General features: G+C 32.4%; 2 protein-coding genes and 1 long non-coding RNA gene across 4 annotated transcripts; all 3 read right to left on the bottom strand.

The window, feature by feature from the left end:
- Nucleotides 1–131: 131 nt before the first annotated feature.
- LOC126668891 (uncharacterized) lies at nt 132–1953 on the bottom strand. Of its 2 annotated transcripts, XR_007638391.2 has the most exons (3): nt 1531–1938; nt 1113–1353; nt 132–781 (listed from the first exon to the last, which is right to left on the bottom strand). It is a non-coding gene; the product is annotated as an uncharacterized LOC126668891 (long non-coding RNA). The 2 variants fall into 2 exon arrangements; XR_007638390.2 differs by having other exon boundaries at nt 132–1353; nt 1531–1953.
- A 510-nt stretch (nt 1954–2463) lies between these two features.
- On the bottom strand, nt 2464–4355 carry LOC130014687 (desmethyl-deoxy-podophyllotoxin synthase-like). The gene is made up of 2 exons (XM_050362101.2): nt 3313–4355; nt 2464–3241 (listed from the first exon to the last, which is right to left on the bottom strand). Exons 1-2 carry the CDS (start codon nt 4213–4215, stop codon nt 2618–2620), a joined length of 1527 nt encoding a protein of 508 aa, XP_050218058.2. The 5' UTR covers nt 4216–4355; the 3' UTR covers nt 2464–2617.
- Nucleotides 4356–10618: 6263 nt separating this feature from the next.
- Nucleotides 10619–12677, bottom strand: LOC130014684 (premnaspirodiene oxygenase-like). Its single transcript, XM_050362104.2, has 2 exons — nt 11650–12677; nt 10619–11499 (listed from the first exon to the last, which is right to left on the bottom strand). The coding sequence occupies exons 1-2, from the start codon at nt 12547–12549 to the stop codon at nt 10876–10878; spliced, it is 1524 nt and encodes a 507-aa protein (XP_050218061.2). The 5' UTR covers nt 12550–12677; the 3' UTR covers nt 10619–10875.
- Nucleotides 12678–21712: the final 9035 nt, after the last annotated feature.

Genomic DNA, 21712 nt, shown 5'->3' with positions numbered 1-21712 from the left:
CTTAAAATTACCTAACTATATAGAGAATCTCAAAATTACTCTACATCTGCATTGTTGCTTGTGGAGTTAGCCATTTGATTCATTCAACATGTGCAGAACTGATCAGGATCTCAATATAGTTGGAAGCATCGTATAAAAGTATATTCTGTAACGTTTCAACGGACTATAGCTAATTAAATGGTTTAATTTGATACAGAGTTATTTAAATATAGATTTAAGGTAGAAAAAGACAAAGGGTTCTCGAAATCCCATGAAGAAAGATTTTAGGAAATATGTGGTTGCATGGTTTAGATTGAAAATGGCTCAATTTAATTTATCACTCTTAATTTCCTATTTGAATAGCGAGGGATGTTAAATTTGAAAGGGTACTAAACTATACGGAAATTGTAGTATGAGTACTAAACAATTTTCTATTACAAAATGAATAGTAAACTTAGCGAAACATTACAAAAGGACTTTCAACCATGTGTTTCCCATTGATTGGACGAAGTAAGAGGCCATGTCAGCAAAAAATGACCGGGAGTCCTCTTTTTGTGACATTTTGTTAAGTTTAGTATTCATTTTATACACTGGGAGTCCTCCTTCTGGGTGCTTCTGAAATACGCCGGACTGGAGCTTTTCCGTCCGACCTTGAGACGTGTCTGCTTCTTTCAACAGCTGAAGGTAATCTTTTGCTCATAAAATTGGCTCGTACTTTATGGAGCTTTGGTTTGGTTTTGTGATGTTTTAGCTAGAAACTGGCTCATTCTATATGTCTGCATTTGGATCTTTTGTTTGGATTCTGTCATGTCATGTGATACCAAAATATATGATTAGAGAGTCTATTCACTACAGCAGACTTAGCCTATAGGGGCAGTTTAAATTGACTGTAGGGGCGGTTTAAACCGCCTCTACAGAATTTAGAGACACTTTTCAAAACCGTCTCACGTGCGTCGTTTTTCTGACCGTAGCTATGTTGTAGCGACGGTTTTTTCAGGCGCCGGGGTATGTACAAAACTAGAGGCGGTCCGTAGGGGCGGTTTTGACCGCCCCTACCAGCTTATGTGCTTTCTACTATTCCGGAAAACAATCAAGCATTACGGCAACACTGAAATGACAGCAAGCAAAGTTACCTGATGGTAATCCTGATCAGAAGCTCAAGTTAGGAGTCTAAATCAGAATGAACCACAAGTTAGCAGTCTATATCAGAATTCAATTCTGCACCTGAAAATGAGGTAAATCAGTGTAAACTGTTAACTTTAACTTCACCTGAAATTTGTTGGTATTAAATCAGAACTCAAACTTAGAAACCTAACACTAAAATCAACACATGAAAGCCTTCCTCGCCGCTGAAACGAGTTTCTGAATCAAATTCTGTCAGTAAACAAAGAAGAAATCAAGCTCAGCTTCCATTCAAAATCAGAAACAAAAGATGAAACCTAAATTCAAAATCATAATCAATTTATTAAAACCTAAAACAAAAACTAATTGAAAAAAGCTTCAAACTATAATTTAAAAGTAATGATTTCTACAAAAACCAATAGAAATTACCTCGAATCGATGAAAAAATCGATCGCTGATATTTATTGATCTCTGTATTCAATCGATGAAAAAAACCTAATCAATCGCTGAATCGATAAAAACCTAATTTCTAATCCTTGTACAAATTGAAAAATCGATCTCTGTATTTAATCACTGAATCGGTTAAAACATTTACATTGTATGAATCAGTGATAAATCGATTTGTATTTGAATGAAAAACGATTAAAGTGAAAGGGACTGAAGTAAAAACGAGAATGAGAAAAACAATCTAAGTGAAAGTGAGAATCCGTACGGGAAGAAATTTTAAAATTCCTATTTTAACCCTTAATATATATAGAGACGGTTTGAACCGTTGTTATCTACCTACGAAATACAAAATCATCTCTAATAAAGTCCTTAATTCTATTAGTGTTATTAATTAGGGGCATTAATTAAAACCATCACTATCTCTTTGCCGCTAAAAGAGATTTTTGGTGTAGTGATTTTGCAGTGACTTATTTATATACTCTCTCTTGTGATGTGAAAGAAGCTATGAAATGAGAACTTCAGTGATGTCAAATATTTCTGGCAGATTGGCAGGTTTGCATTCGTCATTCTTATCGTGAAGGAAACCGCTGTGCAAATTTGATGGCCAATCATGGTTTCTTGCATGACATTGGCCTTGTCGTGTTTGATCAAGCTCCGGAAGACGTCTTAAGTTTCATGTTAGATGACATTATGGGGGTCTCGCTCCCTCGTATGTGTAGATCTTCTTAGTTTGTTTGGCTTTGGCCTATCTTCTCATTCAAAAAAAAAAAAAATCTGGCTTAGTGTGGTAAGTGGTTCAGATTATAGGAGTGAGACTAAACATCAAGGAAGAAAGATTTTTTCAGCTAGAAGTAACTCTGTTTACTGAAACATAACAGGCATTCAAGAACTCAATGTACGTAGCAGAACGGAAAATCAACCTTAAAAGCTCATCACATTCCGACAAACACTATTTAGACAGTAAGGTCAATGCCTTAGTAACATAAATGAACACAAATAATTATACAAATGTGGCCTTATCAATCGACCGAATATCTAAAACTCCAATCTTACTAATTTCCTTGAGATTTTACTTGGCAAGTGGAGGAATATAAGGCGTAGGGATTAAGCAGAGATTGTTTTTCCTCTTCACTACAGCTCCGAAATCTTCATCCATGTCGAGAGTTTCCGGTTTCACTCCATCAGGTAACTTCCAATCAAAATGGTAAAGCAACTGAGCAAGTGGAAACTCAACATTGCTCATACCAAACAACATTCCTGGACAAATCCTTCTTCCAGCACCAAATGGAAGAAGTTCAAAGTCATTTCCCTTGAAATCGATTGAGCAATCCTCAAATCTTTCTGGATAGAATCTCTCAGCTTCTTTCCAGTAATTGGGATCTCTTGCAATCGCCCATACATTCACAATGACTTTGGATTTAACCGGAATGTCGTAACCGTTAATCACACAGCTCTTCATGCATTCTCTTGGGAGTACTAATGGAAGAGGAGGGTGTAATCTTAGTGTTTCTTTGATTACCAACTTCAGGTAGTTGAGTTCCTGGATACGGGCTTCGTCCATTTTACCTTCTCTTCCAAAGACTCTTCTCACCTCGTGTTGCGCCTTTTCCATCACTCTAGGATTTTTTAGAAGCTCGGACATCACCCATTCTACTGTTGTGGATGATGTCTCACTACCAGCAACAAAAGTGTCCTGAAATAAGAAATATTGTGCAAAGTTAGTTCCCATGTATATATAAAAGTAATTTGGTTGTTAGTACTAACCACAAGGACTGCTTTTATATTGTCGTCTGTTATAGGGATGTCCAGGTCTCCTTGCTCCTGACAGTTGAGAAGGACATCTGCAAAATCTTCTTCATCATAAGCATGTGATTTTGCTTCATCCCTTTTAGCTCTGTGATCATCAATGATATTCTGGCAAATTTTATCCATTTGTTGATGCATTTTCGTAAGCCTAGGCACCGTTCCGCTCAACCAGTGGAGGAATTTGATGGAAGGATACACATCGCCGAGAGTAAAACCTCCACATGCTTCTAACATTTGCTTTGCAGTTGGTATGAAAATTTCTTCTCCCTTCCATATCTTACCAAATGCTGCTCTTGAAATGATGCTGTAGGTCACAGCATTGAACATCTTGCTAAAGTTGATTGGTGATCCCGTTGCATCTGAAGACAATGATCTTATAAGTTTGGATACTTCTTCTTCTCTGATTGATCTGAACGACTGCACGCGTTTTGCGGTTAGTAGCTCGAGCGTGCAAATTTTTCGCATCTGTCTCCAATAGTCACCGTATGGCGCAAACACGATGTCTCTATAATTATAACTTACAAAACTTGCAGCAAGAAAACTAGGCCTTTGAGCAAAGATGATATCTTGTGTTTTCATCACTTGTTTAGCCATTTCCGGCGAAGAAACGACGATATTACTAAGCTCACCGAGCTGAAGATGCATAAGAGGTCCATACTTGTTGGCCAAGTCTCTAAGGCGGCGATGGGGTAGAGAGCCAACTAAATGGTGCATGCTTCCTATTAAAGGTAGCTTCCTTGGACCTGGTGGAAGATTTGGAATTGAGTGGCTGGTTTTTGATTTCTTCCATATTCTGAATACCATAAACATAAAGAGGAAGAAGGTCAAAAGGACTGGGAAGAAAGAGAATTGGTATTCCATGGAAAAAAAAAGTTATTTTTCGAGAAAGTAAGACAAATTGCAGAGATGTTTTGAAGTTAGCTTGTGTGCTATAGTACTCAATCAACTTGTGTATAATTTTTGCTTGTTGGGTTAGTCATTTGATTCAATTTAACAAGTGTATATATGATCATGATCTCAATATATGCCAAAAGCCTTAAATTATATAATCCTTTCAACAGACAGTAGACGTTAAAAGGTTTATATAGTTTAATACACGATTATCATAAAAAAATAGATTTAAGGTACAAAAAGACAAAGGCAGCTACGCTACAATTTTTTTTTTTTTTTAATATTTCGGCAATCAACGTTATATTTTGATAATTCAACTTTTATTTTTGTTACAATAAAAGGTTACTCATTCTTTTCAAGTTATGTTTTTCTTACATTGTAAAAAAATCGAATAACATCATATGCCAGTTTTTTTAATATATAATTCTTTATGTCAACGGCGGACTGTCATCAAGACCAGACGGCAGGGGCGGAATCAGGAGTCGAAGTCAGGAGGGTCGAAATTTTCGAGTTCGGCCATTTAGAAAAATAAAACAACAGTAAAAATAGTATAAAATTGATAACCATCACTTGTAGGGGCAGTTACAGGAAAAAAACCGCCCCTATCACTTTTAGGGGCGGTTTTTAGGGGCGGTTATAACCGCCCGTAGACGAAAAATTGTATTTTTTTTAAATTTTTCCGGTGTCCGACCCTCCTCGACCCCCCTGGATACTCCCCTGCCAGACGGAGCTATGGCCCCTTCCAAAACAAAAAAAAATCTTTAAACCTATATTATAACTCCTTAAAAAAATTAATTTTAAACAAAGTATTAGAGTCTTGGCTATTAAAAAAATGCATATGTTGCCACCTCTAGCTAGTACGTTGCCTGATGAAAATGTGCATTTTGTTTCCTTCAAATAATACGCATGTGCAATTAGCTAATTATTCCTAAGAGAAGTCTAGTCACTTCTCAATAAACTATGTATTTTGGCCGGTCATGTATGGTGGCATCACAATTAACAAATCTAAAAACGACAAAATGCAATTAAATAAACTAATCAAAATCACATGTTGGAACGGAAAAGGGACCGAGACGAAAAATCCACCGAAAATAAACAAACGGAAGCGCTAATGAAAAAGCGAACAGAAAAGACAAACGGAAAAGCGACCGAAAGAGACGAGTGGTAAAGAAGAAGAAAAAAAGAGAAAATTTTGAAAAAAAAAAGTGTGACTACAGTCGACCCTCTTATAATTAATGTACATGATGGACTGAAAATTTATTAATTATTAGAATTATTAATTTATTGAATACTTTATAAGACGTAATATTGAATTTGATTCCTTCAAATTTGATTAATTATTAGAATTTAATTTATTGAATATTAATTATTAGAGGGTTGACTGTATATAAAAATTTCATCTAAAATAAGATAAATCTTCTATATATAAATAGGATATTTTTATAAATATTTTTATTATTAGTGTACAGTGTGAAATTATGGAAAATTATGTAAAAAGTAATAAATACTTTTCAAAATAGTATATTTGACAAATAACCCTTATATTAAATCCTATAACTCAATTATTGACTAAAATATTAAACTTTATAAAATTAATTCTGAATAGAGACATTTAACCTATAAATTTAAAAATTAATTTTTTCATCTAACCGACAAATAAAAAATAACCCAAGACACAGTATTGGGAATAATTTCTTAAATGGGATTTCCTCAAATTTATTTGAACTTGAGGGGTCAATGTTCACGATCTACACCGATCATTATAAAATGAACGGTGTAGATTGATTTGATTAAAATTATACCTTTTTTATCTACATTATTCATCTTACAATGAACTGTATAGTTCGCGAACATAATCTTCTCAAATTTAAAATGAATTTGAGGGAATCCCAATCCATAATTTCTTAGTTGATCAAGAAATCTTACAATGACAAGATACAATCTCAAAAATATTTCAAGGATACTCATTAGTATATTATTCAACAATCTAATTGACTTACCGCTCCAGGGTCGAGCTTTTATTTTTGTTACAATAAAAGATTACTCATTCTTTTCAAGTAATGTTTTTCTTACATGATAAAAAAATCGAATAACATGATTATTCATATGTCAGTTTTTTTTAATATATAATTCTTTATGTCAATGGCGGACTGTCATCAAGACCAGACAGCAGGGACGGAACCAGAAGTCCAAGTTAGGAGGGTCGAAATTTCCGAGTTCGGCCATTTAGAGAAATAAAACAAGAGTAAAAACAGTATAAAATTGATAACCATCGCTTGTAGGAGCGGTTATAACCGCCCCTATAGGAAAAACCGCCCATATCACCTCTAGGGGCGGTTATAACCGTCCGTAGACAAAAAATTGTATTTTTTAAATTTTTTTCCGGTGTTCGACCCTCCTCGACCCCCTGGATCCTCCCCTGCCAGATGGAGCTATGGCCCCTTCCAAAACAAAAAAAAAAATCTTTAAACCTATATTATAACTCCTGAAAAAAATTATTTTTTAACAAAGTATTAGAGTCTTCGCTATTAAAAAAAATGCATATGTTGCCACCTCTAGCTAGTACGTTGCCTGATGAAAATGTGCATTTTTTTCCTTCAAATAATACACATGTGCAAGTAGCTAATTATTCCGGGCTTTTTATATGAAATACTGTTTTTTCTCCAACATTTACTTTTTCACCATCCCTTTTAAATCTTTACATTTCATACCAGCTTTCTTTTCTTTTATACTACTTTTTGAAAAAACTTTACTTTTTATATTAATTCACATTTTCCATCATTTTCTTCCATCATTTTTAATTATTTTTTTCACCATTATATTCCTGCACTTAATATTTATTACATATTTTAATTTCAATTTTTTTCAATTTTTTTGATTTTTTTTGGATTTTGACTTTTTTTTACTGCTGATGTTTTAATATTAACATGAAATCAACATATGTAATATTCAGTAATTTAAATTTTTCAATCTTTTTTTGCACTAATTTTTATTTTTTTTAACATTTTTTCAATTTGATATCAATTTTTTATTTTATTTCATATACAATGTGTTCTTTTTCGTTAATATTAAATCAAGTAAATATCAACACAATATCAACATAACATCAACATTGTAACATTATAATAATTTAACATCATTATTGTCTTCTTCAACGATGATAAAATCAACAAAATATCAACCGAAAATCAACACTGTAATATTACAATAATTCAACATCATTATGTGTCTTTTCCTTGATGCTATCATATCATTTTCTAGTCTCAATTTAATTTAATTTAATTTTTTTAGTTGATTTCACAGACAATATTATCTTATTTTTCAATATTAAAATATAAAAAAATCAGTTGATATCAACATAATATCAACATAAAATCAACAACACTGTAACATTACAATAATTCAGCAATCAATCATCATCAAGAAATCGTTTTGCAGAATAAAAAAACGCAGAAACACAAAAAAACGCAGAAATAACAGAATTTTATTCTATATAATCACAAAATTATTCTACATAACATGAAAAGAGTATTAAATTTTTTAAAGATACTCTTTATACATGTTTAATGGTGAAAAAACAATAATAAATAAACAAATTACAGATCTGAAAATAAAAGAAAGAACAAAAAATTTCAGATCTGAAATCAAAACGATAAAAGAAAGCTAACGGCGAGACGAAGGCGGGACGACAGAGGCAAAACGGCGGAGGCGGAACGACGAAAATGGAACGACGGAGGCGGATTGATGCAAAAAACAAAAGGTGAGTTGAGAGAGAAAGGAGAGAGAAATCTGAGGAGAGAGAAAATAATCTTGTTTATGAGGGTTTGTGCTATTAGGGTTTATTTATATGAATGGTATAAAAGTAATAAATTCTTTTTTGTATGGTAGTTTTAAAATGTCAAACATGAGTCAGTATAAAAGTAAATCAAACTTGAATGTTGGTTATTTGAGTAAAAAGCCCAATTATTCCTAAGAGAAGTCCAATCACTTCTCAATAAACTATGTATTTTGGCCGGTCATGTATGGTGGCATCACAATTAATAAATCTTAACACCACAAAACGCAATTAAATAAACTAATCAAACTATAAAAAATTTATAAATCAATAATCACATGTTGGAACAGAAAAGCGACTGTAAAAGATAAAAAATCCACCGAAAATAAACAAACGGAAGCGCCAATAAAAAAAGCGAACAGAAGAGACGAACGGAAAAGCGACCGGAAGAGACGAGCGGTAAAAAAAAGAGTGACTATATTAAAATTTTATCTAAAATAAGATAAATCTTCTATACATAAATAGAATATTTTTATAAATATTTTTGTTATTAGTGTAGAGGAGAAATTCTTAGGTAGACTCAGTCCACCACGTCATTCGTGAACTAACCCTATCACATATTGACACGTCATTAAAATGATGGCAATCTTATAATATTACTATCCAAATGTGTAAATAAGTAATAGACGAATTTACAAGATTGTCATTATTTTAATGACGTGTCATTATGTTATAGGTTAGTCCACAGATGACGTGGTGGACTGAGTCTACCTAAAAATCTCTCTAGTGTAGAGTGGAAAATTATGGAAAATTGCGTAAAAAGTAATAAATACTTTTCAAAATAATCTATTTGACAAATAATTCTTATATTAGATCCTAAAACTCAATTATTGACTAACATATTAAAATTTATAAATTAATTCTGAATAGAGACATTTAACCTATACATTTAAAAATTAATTTTTTCATCTAACCGACAAATAAAAAATAACCCAAGACACATTATTGGGAATAATTTCTTAATTGGAATTTCCTCAAATTTATTTGAACTTGAGGGGGTCATGTTTACGATATACACTGTTCATTATTGATTAAATTAAAATATTATTTTTTTGATCTACATCATTCATCTTACAATAAACCGTATAAATCGTGAACATAATCTTTTCAAGTTTAAAATGAACTTGAGGAAATCTCAATCCATAATTTCTTAATTAACCAAGAAATCTTACAATGACAAGATGCAATCTCAAAAATATTTCAACAGTACACTTTTGGTATATTATTCAACAATCTAATTGACTTACCGCTCCAGGGTCGTGCTTTTACTTGGTAAGCTGAAAGTAATCTTGAATCATTTTGCATTCAAACACACATAGTTAAATGGGATGTAGACTCGGTGGTTGATTTGGTGTGCAGCAGCGGCGGCGGCAGTAGAAGAAGAAGGGAATAAAAAAAAGGGTGGATTAGGCTAATTAGAGTTTATTTGAGGATAATTAGGTTCATTAGTGTTTATTTAGAGTTAATTATGTTTTTAATTAAGGTGTTAATTAGAATTTAATTAGGATTTTAATTAAATTAATTCGAGTTAATTAAGATCTCTCCCCTTCATAGTCGGACGTGAAAGTTTGCTCTCATTTGGCTCAATTAGTTATACTAAATAGAAATTGAAAGAATAACTTAATGCTTTCCAATTTTAAAATCGCTAAAAAAACAAAGATTAATTAGAGTTAATTAAGTTTAATTAAAGTTAATATTTTTAATAGTAACTCACTCTCTTTTTTCGTCAGAGGGGAACGGTTTGCCAAAAATTGGATTTTTCTATACGGTTTTCCTACAATGACTTTTTAATACGTCGTGCCGATTTCAGGGTGAATTGATCCTTTGCTAAAAAATAATCAAAACAAGTTGGTACGATTATTATTGTTAATAGGAGTGTTTATCCCATATAACGGATGTGCCACGTCATTATTACAACAAACCAATAAGACTTTGCGATATAAATTTTTTATTTATTACTTATTTTTTTAATCATTAAATATTCACATGACAAACGCCTCATTGGTTTGTTTCACGAATGACGTGACACATCTCTTGCGTTGTATAATTATTCTGTTAATAGGATAATTATAAATTCGTTATGGACTTGTTAGAAAATGACAATAGTAGAATAAATATTTTATTATTTTGGTTTTGAACCGGCTATAACTGAAAAATAAATATTTTTTATCAGGTAACATTTAGCTAAAGAAACCGATAGACTTAGAACAAAGGATCATTTTACCCTCTTAACTTTATATAAAATGTCAAAAAACAGAGTCTTACAGTATTTTGACAAAAGAACCAAATTTTTGTACATTCCGATTATTTAACTCTATAATTTATTTAAAATGATAATGTGAAAAATGTTATCTCCATATAAATATTTAATGCATTTAGTTGATAAAAAGGGAATCTGGATTGTTTTTTTTTTTTTAAGAGACTAGTCTTTTGGCATGTTTTTGGTTAAAAGCTGTAAATTGTTCTTGAATGGGATTGAAATCTCTGTACAGTTGAAACTTTATATGCTGATGAGACCATTGCTGTGTTCAGTCCATATGAATGCTTAAAAGGCTTAATTTCATTGCAAATTGACAAACATTGTTTTAGCTCGAACTAGAATTAACTCTGTTCACTGAAACAGAACAGGAATATAAGAACCCAAGCATAACAGACAAATCAACCTTAAAAGCTCTTCACATTTACACAAACAGTATTTGGACAGTAACATAAATGAACATGAACAATTATGCAAATGTTGCCATAGCAATTGACCAAATTTATAAATCTCCAATGTGCTCATTTCCTTGACGTTTTTACTTCGCAAGCGGAGGAATGTATGGCGTAGGAATTAAGCAGAGATCGTTTTTCCTCTTCACTACGGCTCCAAAAACTTCATCCATGTCGAGAGCTTCTGGATTCACTCCCGAGGGCAGTTCCCAGTCAAAATGGTATAGCAACTGTGCAAGTGGAAACTCGACATTAGATATGCCGAACAATATTCCTGGACAGGTCCTTCTTCCTGCACCAAATGGGAGAAGTTCAAAATCTGTCCCCTTATAGTCAATGGAACTATCACGAAATCTCTCTGGATTGAATTTGTCAGCTTCCGGCCAGTAATTGGGATCCCTTCCAATCGCCCACACATTTACAATGACCTTGGATTTGACTGGAATGTCATAACCATTAATCACACAGCTTTCTCTGCATTCTCTTGGAAGCAATAATGGGAGAGGAGAGTGTAGTCGTAGAGTTTCCTTGATGACCGACTTTAAGTAGTTGAGTTCGTGGAGTCGTTCTTCACGAACAGTTCCTTCTGTTGCAAAGACCCTCCTCACCTCTTCTTGTGCCTTTTCCATTACTGTTGGATTTTTCAGCAGCTCGGACATTGCCCATTCTACTGTCGTAGCTGATGTCTCGCTACCAGCAATGAAAGTGTCCTGAAGTACGACATTGTGAAAATTAGTACACGCGTTTTATAATCCAATTTGACAGGATTCTGAACTTTATTAAGACCAGAATATTAGTACTTACAAATAGAATCAACTATAGCATTATCTTATCAAAGATGAAGGGATAGATGTACTGACCACAAGAACTCCTTTTATATTATCGTCTGTTATAGGGATATCGAGGTCTCCTTGTTCCTGACAATTAAGAAGGACATCTACGAAATCTTCTTCATCGTAAGCATCTGATTTCGCTTCTGCCCTTTTAGTTCTGTGATCATCAATGATGCTTTGGTATATGCTATCTGCTGTTTGATGAATTTTCTTAATCTTAGGCACCATCCCGCTTATCCAGTGAAGTAATTTGATGGAAGGGTACACATCAGAAAGAGTAAAACCTCCAGCTGCTTCTATTAGTTGCTTTGCAATTGGTATAAAAATTTCTTCTCCCTTCCATATCTTGCCAAACGCTGCTCTTGAAATGATGCTATAGGTCACAGCATTGAACATCTTGCTGAAGTTGATTGGAGATCCTGCTGCACCTGAAGACAAGGATCTCATAAGTTTCGATACTTCTTCTTCCCTTATTGATCGGAACGACTGCACGCGTTTTGCGGTTAGTAGCTCGAGCGTGCAAATTTTCCGCATCTGTCTCCAATAATCTCCGTATGGTGCAAATGCAATGTCTGAAAAATTATAAGTTGTAATACTTGCGGAAAGGAGAAAAGGCCTTTGAGCGAACGTGATATCGTGTGTTTTCATCACTTCTTTAGCCATTTCAGGCGAAGAAACGACGATATTACTAAGCTCACCGAGCTGAAGATGCATAATAGGTCCATACTTGTTGGCCAAGTCTCTAAGGCGGCGATGTGGAAGCGAGCCAGCTAAATGGTGCATGCTTCCTATTATAGGTAACTTCCATGGACCTGGTGGAAGATTTGGGACTGAGTTGCTGCTTTCTGATTTCTTCCATACTCTGATCAATACCATAAAAATGAAGAGCAAGAAGGTCCAAAGGATTGGGAAGAATTGGTATTCCATGGCAAAGAAAGTGTTTTTTCAAGAAAATAAGACTCTATTGGTTGATCGACAAATTGCAGATATATTGAGATTAGTAAATGCATTGTTTATATTTTTTGATATTTCACAGATTTCTTATATTTTTTTGACATTTCACAGATTGTTTATATTGTTGCTTGTTTAGTTAGTAATTTGATTTAAGTAGTGCATTATTATCGACCATGATCTCAAAATATGCTCAAAGCTTTGAATATTATATCCTTTCAAGTTTCAACAGCATATGTAGATCATTAATTTTGTGCTCTATTATTAAATTTAGGCTTAATTACTTAAAAACCACCCACCTTGAATTTTTTTTTCGTTTATACCCTGACCTAGGAAAAAATTCATTTATACCCTGACGTATGTATTTATGTTTCATCTCTACCCCGAGGAACTAAATTAACCTCTTTTCATTAAGAAAAAAGTTTAAAATAGTTCTTTATTTTTAACCTAAACTAATTAGAGATTAGTTAGAAATGGATTTTTCTCTAAATGAAGGACTATTTTAAACTTTTTTTTAAATAAAAAGAGGTTAATTTAGTGTCTCGGGGTAGAGGTGAAACATAAACACATACGTCAGGGTATAAATGAACTTTTTCCTAGGTCAGGGTATAAACGAAAAAAAAGTTTAAGGTGGGTGGTTTTTAAGTAATTAAGCCTTAAATTTAATACACGTTGATCACAAAATAGATTAAGGTAGAAAAAGACAGGTTGACAGCTTGCTCTCCCTATCCCATGAAAACAGATCAAAAAAATTAGGCCTAATGGCTAAAAAAAACCCCGACCTTTTAACCCCTTTTCAATCCTATCCCGACGTTGAAAACTGGTCAATTTTATCCTCCATTGCATTTTTATGTTTCAATTGTATCCTGAAATATTGTATTGACGTTTTTTTCGTTTGGAAAAAAATTAAAAAACGTTCTCCATGTCTAGCATATATTAATTGTATATGTTGAAAATTTATTTAGATTTACTTAAATTAATTAAGAAATTAAATTAGTTTTAATTTGATTATGGTTTTTAGTTAGTTTTTAAAAATAAAAGACTTTATGTATACTTTTTTGAATGGAAATAAATTTAATTTTATCTTTAAACTTAGTTAATTAAATAATTTTATCATTTAAATAAAAAAATTGTGAAAAATTAAAAAATTAGGGTACAATTGAAACGAGAAAATATAAAATAGGGTAAAATTAACCGGTTTTTAACGTCAGGATAGAATTGAAAAGGGGCTATAAGATCGGGGTTTTTTTGAAGTATGAGGTCAAAAAATTAAGAGGTATTTTCATCCATAGTTTCTGTTTATTTTTCTCCCTCCAACCAAAGGCCTTTAACTTCGATTCGTGACAAAAAAAAAAGCCTATGATGTTTTATTAAACTAGTTTCGCTTTACGTGCTATGCACGTGACTCGTAACGTAACTCTTCAATGAATATATTAGTAAATTTAGCATAATTATATTAATTTTTTATTTATAATTATTAAATTAGTTAAGAATTTTTGTAAAAGTAAATATAATATATTCAGTTATAAATTTATTTTCCATACTGAATTTATTCTTCTTTTAGTTTTATAATAACCATCATTAAATAATTAACTTAATTTTATTAATTTCTATCTTTAAAAATAATAAGATAAAAATTTAAATAATAATATATTGATCAAATACAATATTTTAATTTTGTAGTTCATTAAACTAAAAAATAGGTATTCCTACTAATTTGGAGACAATTTAGTTATTTTTTACATACTAAAAACTAAATTGGAGATAATTTAGCTACCTATTCTAATTAGAACTTTAATTACAATAGTAATTAATTAAATAACTAATTAGTTAATGACTATAAAACCTTTATTTAGTAGTAAACTGAAAAGGATTATTCAGTAAATTTGCCTGTCCCCCCATCCGTATAATATAGATTTATAGAAATATTCTTTCATCTATTTTTTACTGATAATTGAGGCTTACGTGGAAGTTAAAGCATTATAAAAAAACTATAAAAAAGAAAAAAAAATTATGTGATAATTTCTCAAAATACATGTTTTGACATTTTATTTACAATTTTACATTGCAAGTTTTGACTTTTTTTGACTTTTTCATTTACGAAAAAATATCTTTTTTTAATTTCATAAATACCTTTTTCGATTTTCAATTTCGGTTTTTGGTTTTTTCACCGAACCGACCGACAATTTTTTTATATAGTGTAAGCTTAGTGTATATATAGTGTTAATTTTTATTTTTTATAGATTTTTTTCCTGAAATTTTTTATTTTATTTTTTATAGTGTAACAGTAGTGTTTTTATGGTGTTTATATAGTGTAAAATTAGTGTATATATAGTGTATAAGTAGTGTATTTATGGCATTTTGTAGTGTTTTTGTGGTTTAACCATGAAACACTGCAAATACACCATAAACACTGCAAATACACCAGAAACACTGTAAATGCACCATAAATATATTAAAAAACGACAGAAATACACTATTAATACACCAAAAATACACTAAAACGTAAATATATTATAAAATTATTACACCATAAATCAACAATTTCTTTACAAAATCAGTAGCAATAAACAAATTTATGAATAAGAGAAGACAAAATAAATAATTATATGAATAATAGAAGAATTTTATAAACAAAAAATTATAGATCTACAATAATTTATTTACAAAATATTTAAATCATTACAAAAAAATCTAAAAAATTACACAAATCTAAAAACGAGTCGAGAAATCCATAGCGTGAACGGAAAAGACGAACGGACTAGCGCGAACGGAAAGGACAAACGGAAAAACGACCGGAAACGACGAGAAATTCATCGGAAGTAGACGAACGGAAGCGCGACCGGAAAGACGAACGGAAAAATAATCGGAGGAGATAAATTGAAAATCAAATGAAAAAGAAGAAGAGAAGAAGAGAGAGAAGAGAGAGAAAAGAAAAGGTGGCTATGAAAAAGTTTAACCTAAAATGAGATAAAACTTCTTTATATAATAGGTATTTTTTGTAAATAAGTTAGCTTATTAGGTAATATAGGATAAAAGGAAAATATGGGCCAAAATGGTGTAAATACTTTACCCAAATCAGATATTTGGAAAATAATTTCAAAAATTATTTCATCTATTTTTATATTTTCAATTTTTTTTTATTAATTTAATCTTATATATAAATTGTTAGTTTAAATAGTATAAGAAAATAGTTAAGTTGTAACATTATCTTGTAATATTAACTAATTAATTTACTTACTTTATAAAAAGTATACATTTATAGAAAATATATATATCAGGACCTCATTTCCATATATCAATTGGTGTGGTGTTATTGAATTTAAATTAATTGCATTTTATGTGAATAATTTGGTTAAATATTGCTCCAATGTTCTGGTGTGTTGCTTAGAGTGTTAATCATTGTTCAACGGCTTTAATTATAATATAGAGTAAACAGGCGTCTAAAGCGATTTTATTCTTTTTCGTTTATTTTTTTGGTGGATTATAAATGTATTCAATTTTCAGGATAAAAAAATTGCATATTTAATGGAGTTAGGATTGTTTATCAGACATGCTAACTCTAATTAAGGTTTTCTTGGTGCTTTTTGAAGCTAACTAAGTATCCTCTGTTTGTTTTGACAATTTAGATCGTAGACCAGGCAAATAACGACATATTCATCACAATTTAAATGTGGTTTGTATTTTCATTCTTTTTAATGCTTCATTAATTAAAGTCCCTCAAACAGATAGCTAAATGAAGCATTAACTCGAATGCGGTTGGTCTTAGCAACCACAATCTGTCATTTACACCCTACTATTACTTTTTACTAATATGACAATGAAATTTAAGCAGATATGAGACCTATTTTTTTTATCTTTTTAGCACCGGTGACCGAAAAACGGCTAAAAACACTTGTTTTGCATATTTGCTAAAAGTCAAGACACAAATTTAATTTAAACTAAAAATCATACATTAAATTTCTTCAGGAATCATTTATTCTTATAAGGCCTATACTACTTTGCTTAAATTTCTTTAGGAATCATTTATTCTTACTTTGCTTAAATTTTTTCAGGAATCATACTCTTATAGGCAACTCAGGCTACAAGTTTGCTCGTTCTCGTTGAAAATGATTTAGTAGAATGTCAATTAGTTCAATAGCTCAACTTATTACACCAGTCCGTCTGAAGCTTCCTTGAGGTTGTTGGACTTATTTAATTAATCCAATTATGGCCCATGTGACTTATGGCTAATTCTAACAGTACGGGCCCAATGTGATGGTTGTTGGGCTTAAGGGTTAGAATTAGGGTTTCAATCCCTTCACCTCTCCCTTATATAAAGTCACCTTAAAGTGAAAAGAAAAACACGTACAATACAAAAAAAATTACAGCAGTTTTCTAATCATCAAGAAAACAAGAACGGTTAAAGGAAGAGAGGCGAGAAATTCGTTTATTGATCGAAGAAGAAGGTTTCCGCAACAAAGATTATCTTCGATCTATCCACTAAGGTTTGAAAACATGGAACAAGGTATGTAAATATATGGCTGAATTAAATTGCGTTATAGATCTTGCAATTATTTGATTTAGGTTAAAAGTATTTTGCTTACAGTTGGTATCAGAGCAGTTATAACGCTTTTGATTCGCCATGAAAAGTTTTATTCGTATACTACCATTAATAGGTGTTTAGGGTTTTAAATTTCTAAACACATTAAAACTTTTGATTATTCAAATTACATGAATCGATTTTGTGATTTGATATAATTGCTTGTTGGTAGTAATTGTTTGAATTGATTTTTTAAAGTGAAGATTCGCAGTTTTCGTCACTACAAATCAGCTGACTTCAAACAGTCATAACTCTTTGTTCCGAATGAGTTACGGGAGCTATAATATATTTTTAAATACTGATTTGAGTTTTCTAGATGGGTTTTTTCCAGTTCTCGAAACAAAATTGATTTGACAGATCAAAACGAGTGTTTTGTAAAACTGCTGCAAACTGAAAATTTCAGATTTATTAAAAGTTTTGATTTGCACATGTTTTGATGCTCTAATCATATTAAGACGTTATAAAATTCTATAAACCAATAAAGTTGCTTATTTACAGCAAGTAAAGATTAGGGTTTATAATTTTATAATTAAAGATTATTTGCTAAATTAAATGTCTATGTATTGGATAACATGTTAGTCACCAAAGTGGCCGTGTTAAAGGTTTTAGACATTTGATTGTTAAAGTTTATTTTATTGAATGTCTAGATATTGAATAGCATGTTAGTCACCAAAGTGACCGTGTTGAAGGTTTTTAGACGTTTGATTATTAAAGGTTATTTGCTAAATTGAATGTTTATGTATAGTATGGCATGTTAGTCGCCAAAGTGACTTTGCTATAAAATCTTTAACATTCAAATGTGCATATCTCAATTGTTTATATTAATTGATGCTGTTATATGACATTAAGGATAAATTGAACAATTGAGTTCATAAACTATGACGCTATGAGGTGACCCAAAGGTAGACCATTGCTTATAGTTAATGAAATTAAAGAGATAAATCATCATATTTTTTATAGAGATCATGTTTCAATATGTGAAAATATTGTTGAAAAGTATTTATTTACATGATTCTATCACATGAAAGTTTTACACTAAATTTCCAAAGAAATTGTGTCTTGGTTAAGTATGATGAATTATCTGTTAAAGTTTATTTATTTGGCATCATTATGTTTTATGGTTATGTGTTTAAGGATTACCCAAAGGTGAACTTAAATACATTATTAAAGTTTATTATAGTTTGAATCTGAATCATGGTTAACTCAAAGTATTAAAAGTGTGAGCATGTGTAATGTCTTTGCAGCTACTACTAATTTGTTTGCTATGGGAAATGGAGTAGTCAAGTTCAATGGACTTAACTATGCTGACTGGTCTGAACAAGTGCTTTTTCAGCTGGGCGTTATGGATTTGGACCTAGCCTTAGTTGTTGAAGAACAACCTGCAATGATTACGGAAGCCAGTACCGAGGATGAAAAATCCTACTATGAGGCTTGGAAGAGATCCACCAGGTTGAGCTTGAACTTGATGCGAATGACGATGGCGGAAAATGTCAAGCCATCAATGCCCAAAACAGAGGATGCAAAGGAATTTATGATGAAGATCAAAGAGTACTCCCAATCTGACATAACTGACAAGTCAATTGTTGGGACTTTGATGAGTGAGCTGACAACAAAGAAATTTGATTGGTCACAGCCCATTCATGATCATGTAACAAGTATGGTGAACCTAGCAGCAAAGTTGAAGACTTTGGGTATGGATGTGAGTGAGTCATTCCTAGTACAGTTCATCATCAACTCTCTTCCATCAGATTTTGGCCAGTTCCATGTGAATTACAACACACTTAAGGAAAAATGGAACCTTCAAGAAATTAAGGCCATGCTGGTTCAAGAGGAAGGGAGATTAAAGAAGGTGAAAGGAAACTCAGTTCACCTTACATTCCATAATGAAGGTAGCAGCAGTAAGCCTAAACCAGGAAAGAAATTTAAGAAGAAGGTGAAGACCTCAACAACTGTTAATGAGGGTCAGATCCAAAAGGTGCCCAAGTGCTACTTTTGCAGTAAGGAGGGACACTTCAAGAAGGATTGCCCAAAGAGAAAAGAATGGTTCGAAAGGAAAGGTATGTACTATATTTCAGTATGTTTCGAATCAAATCTTATTGAAGTTCCTAGTAATACATGGTGGTTAGATTCTGGTGCAACTACTCATGTATCTCATGTTACACAGGGATTCCTTTCAATCCAGCCCATAAACGGAACTGAAAAGTTCTTGTATATGGGAAACAGAATGAAGGCACGAATAGAAGGAACTGGGACGTATAGATTGATCTTGGATTCTGGCTATCACCTAGATCTTGAAAAGTGTCTCTATGTTCCTGGATGTGCTAGAAATTTAGTTTCTGTTGCAAAGTTGGATGTTTTAGATTTTAACTTTAAGATTGGAAATGGTTGTTTTTCTTTATATAAACACAAGTACTTTTATGGTTCTGGTACTTTAATTGACAGTTTATATCGTTTCAATCTTAATGTTGATTTTGTTGAATCCTTGTTTCATGTTGATCATAGTATTGGTAGTAAACGTAGTGCACATAATGAATCTTCTGCTTTCTTATGGCATCAAAGATTAGGTCATATATCCAAAGAAAGGTTAATGAGGTTGGTGAAAAATGATATCCTACCTCAGTTGGATTTTGTTGACTGGGAAGTGTGTGTGGATTGCATTAAAGGTAAGCAAACCAAACACATATCAAAGAATTCAGCCACAAGAAGCAGTGAACTGCTTGAATTGATACACACTGATATTTGTGGTCCTTTTGATGCTCCATCTTGGGGTGGTGAAAAGTACTTCATCACATTTATTGATGACTTCTCACGGTACTGTTATGTGTATCTACTGCATGAAAAATCTCAATCAGTGAACACTCTAGAAGTGTTCATTAATGAGGTGGAAAGGCAACTAGATAGAAAGGTAAAAGTGGTGAGGTCTGATAGAGGTGGTGAATACTTTGGAAAGTTTAATGAGAATGGACAATGTCCAGGTCCATTTGCAAAGTTCCTTGAAAATCGAGGCATTTGTGCACAGTATACAATGCCTGGTACACCACAACAAAATGGTGTATCTGAAAGGCGGAATCGTACTCTTATGGAAATGGTTAGAAGCATGTTGAGTAACACTAATGTTCCTTTATCCTTGTGGATGTACGCATTAAGGACAGCTACATATCTGCTTAACAGGGTTCCTAGTAAGGCAGTTCCTAAGACTCCTTTTGAACTGTGGACAGGAAGGAAACCCAGTTTAAGGCACCTACATGTTTGGGGTTGCCCTGCAGAAGTGCGGCTTTATAATCCACATGAAAAGAAATTGGATGCAAGGACAATTAGTGGTTACTTCATAGGATATCCTGAAAAGTCAAAAGGATACAAATTTTACTGTCCTAACCATAGTACGAGAATAGTTGAGTCTGGAAATGCTCGGTTTATTGAGAATGGGCAAATTAGTGGGAGTGGAGAACCACGAAAGGTGGATATTCAAGAAACTATGGATGAATCATTAATATCCAATGTTTCTTCTCAAGTTGTTGTTCCTATTGTTGTATCACAGCCACACAACATTCAAGAACAACAAATGAATTATCCAAACCCACATGATGAGAATATCAATAATGAACCGATTGACAATATGCAAGTCGCGGAAGAGAATGTGGAACCACATGGAATAGAATTGAGGAGGTCTGAAAGGCAAAGAAGACCTGCTATTTCAAATGACTATGTGGTTTATGCACTTGAACATGAATGTGACTTAAGTATTGATGAAGATCCAGTCTCATTCAGACAAGCCATGGAAAGTAACAATTCTGAAAAATGGTTCAATGCTATGAAGGAAGAACTGAAATCAATGAGTGATAATAAAGTCTGGGAATTAATTGAGTTGCCAGAAGGTTCAAAACGAGTCGGTTGCAAATGGGTCTTTAAGACCAAGCGCGATTCAAATGGCAACATCGAAAGGTATAAAGCCAGACTTGTTGCTAAAGGTTACACTCAGAAGGATGGCATTGACTATAAAGAAACCTTTTCTCCAGTTTCTAAAAAGGATTCTTTAAGAATTGTTATGGTTTTGGTAGCTCAGTATGATTTGGAGCTTCACCAAATGGATGTAAAGACCGCCTTTCTGAATGGTGATTTAGAGGAAGAAGTGTATATGGATCAACCTGAGGGTTTTGTGACCATAGAAAAGGAAAAGTTGGTGTGTAAATTAAAGAAGTCAATATATGGACTAAAGCAAGCTTCCAGACAATGGTACCTTAAGTTTAATAGTACCATATTGTCTTATGGTTTTGTAGAAAACACTGTTGACCGGTGTATCTACATGAAGGTTAGTGGGAGTAAGTTTATCATACTAGTCCTGTATGTTGATGATATTCTTCTTGCTGCAAATGATGTTGGGTTGTTACATGATGTAAAGGAGTTTCTCTCTAAAAACTTTGAAATGAAAGATATGGGTGAGGCATCCTATGTGATTGGAATAGAAATATTCCGAGAAAGATCACAAGGACTGTTGGGACTGTCTCAGAAAAGCTACATCAGCAAAGTTTTAGAGAGATTCAGAATGGATAAGTGCTC

Source organism: Mercurialis annua, linkage group LG2 (genome assembly GCF_937616625.2).
Source record: "Mercurialis annua linkage group LG2, ddMerAnnu1.2, whole genome shotgun sequence".
Taxonomy (NCBI): Eukaryota; Viridiplantae; Streptophyta; class Magnoliopsida; order Malpighiales; family Euphorbiaceae; genus Mercurialis; species Mercurialis annua.
The sequence above is the reverse complement of the archived record's forward strand: the minus strand, read 5'-3'. Positions and strand labels throughout refer to the sequence as shown.

Excerpts from the sequence above, each read along its gene's own strand:
- LOC130014687 (XM_050362101.2), bottom strand. The coding sequence starts at position 4,215 with ATGGAATACCAATTCTCTTTCTTCCCAGTCCTTTTGACCTTCTTCCTC. Across the intron at positions 3,242-3,312 it reads ATATAAAAGCAGTCCTTGTG|GACACTTTTGTTGCTGGTAG; the intron begins GTTAGTACTAAC and ends TTCTTATTTCAG.
- LOC130014684 (XM_050362104.2), bottom strand. The coding sequence starts at position 12,549 with ATGGAATACCAATTCTTCCCAATCCTTTGGACCTTCTTGCTCTTCATT. Across the intron at positions 11,500-11,649 it reads ATATAAAAGGAGTTCTTGTG|GACACTTTCATTGCTGGTAG; the intron begins GTCAGTACATCT and ends GTCGTACTTCAG.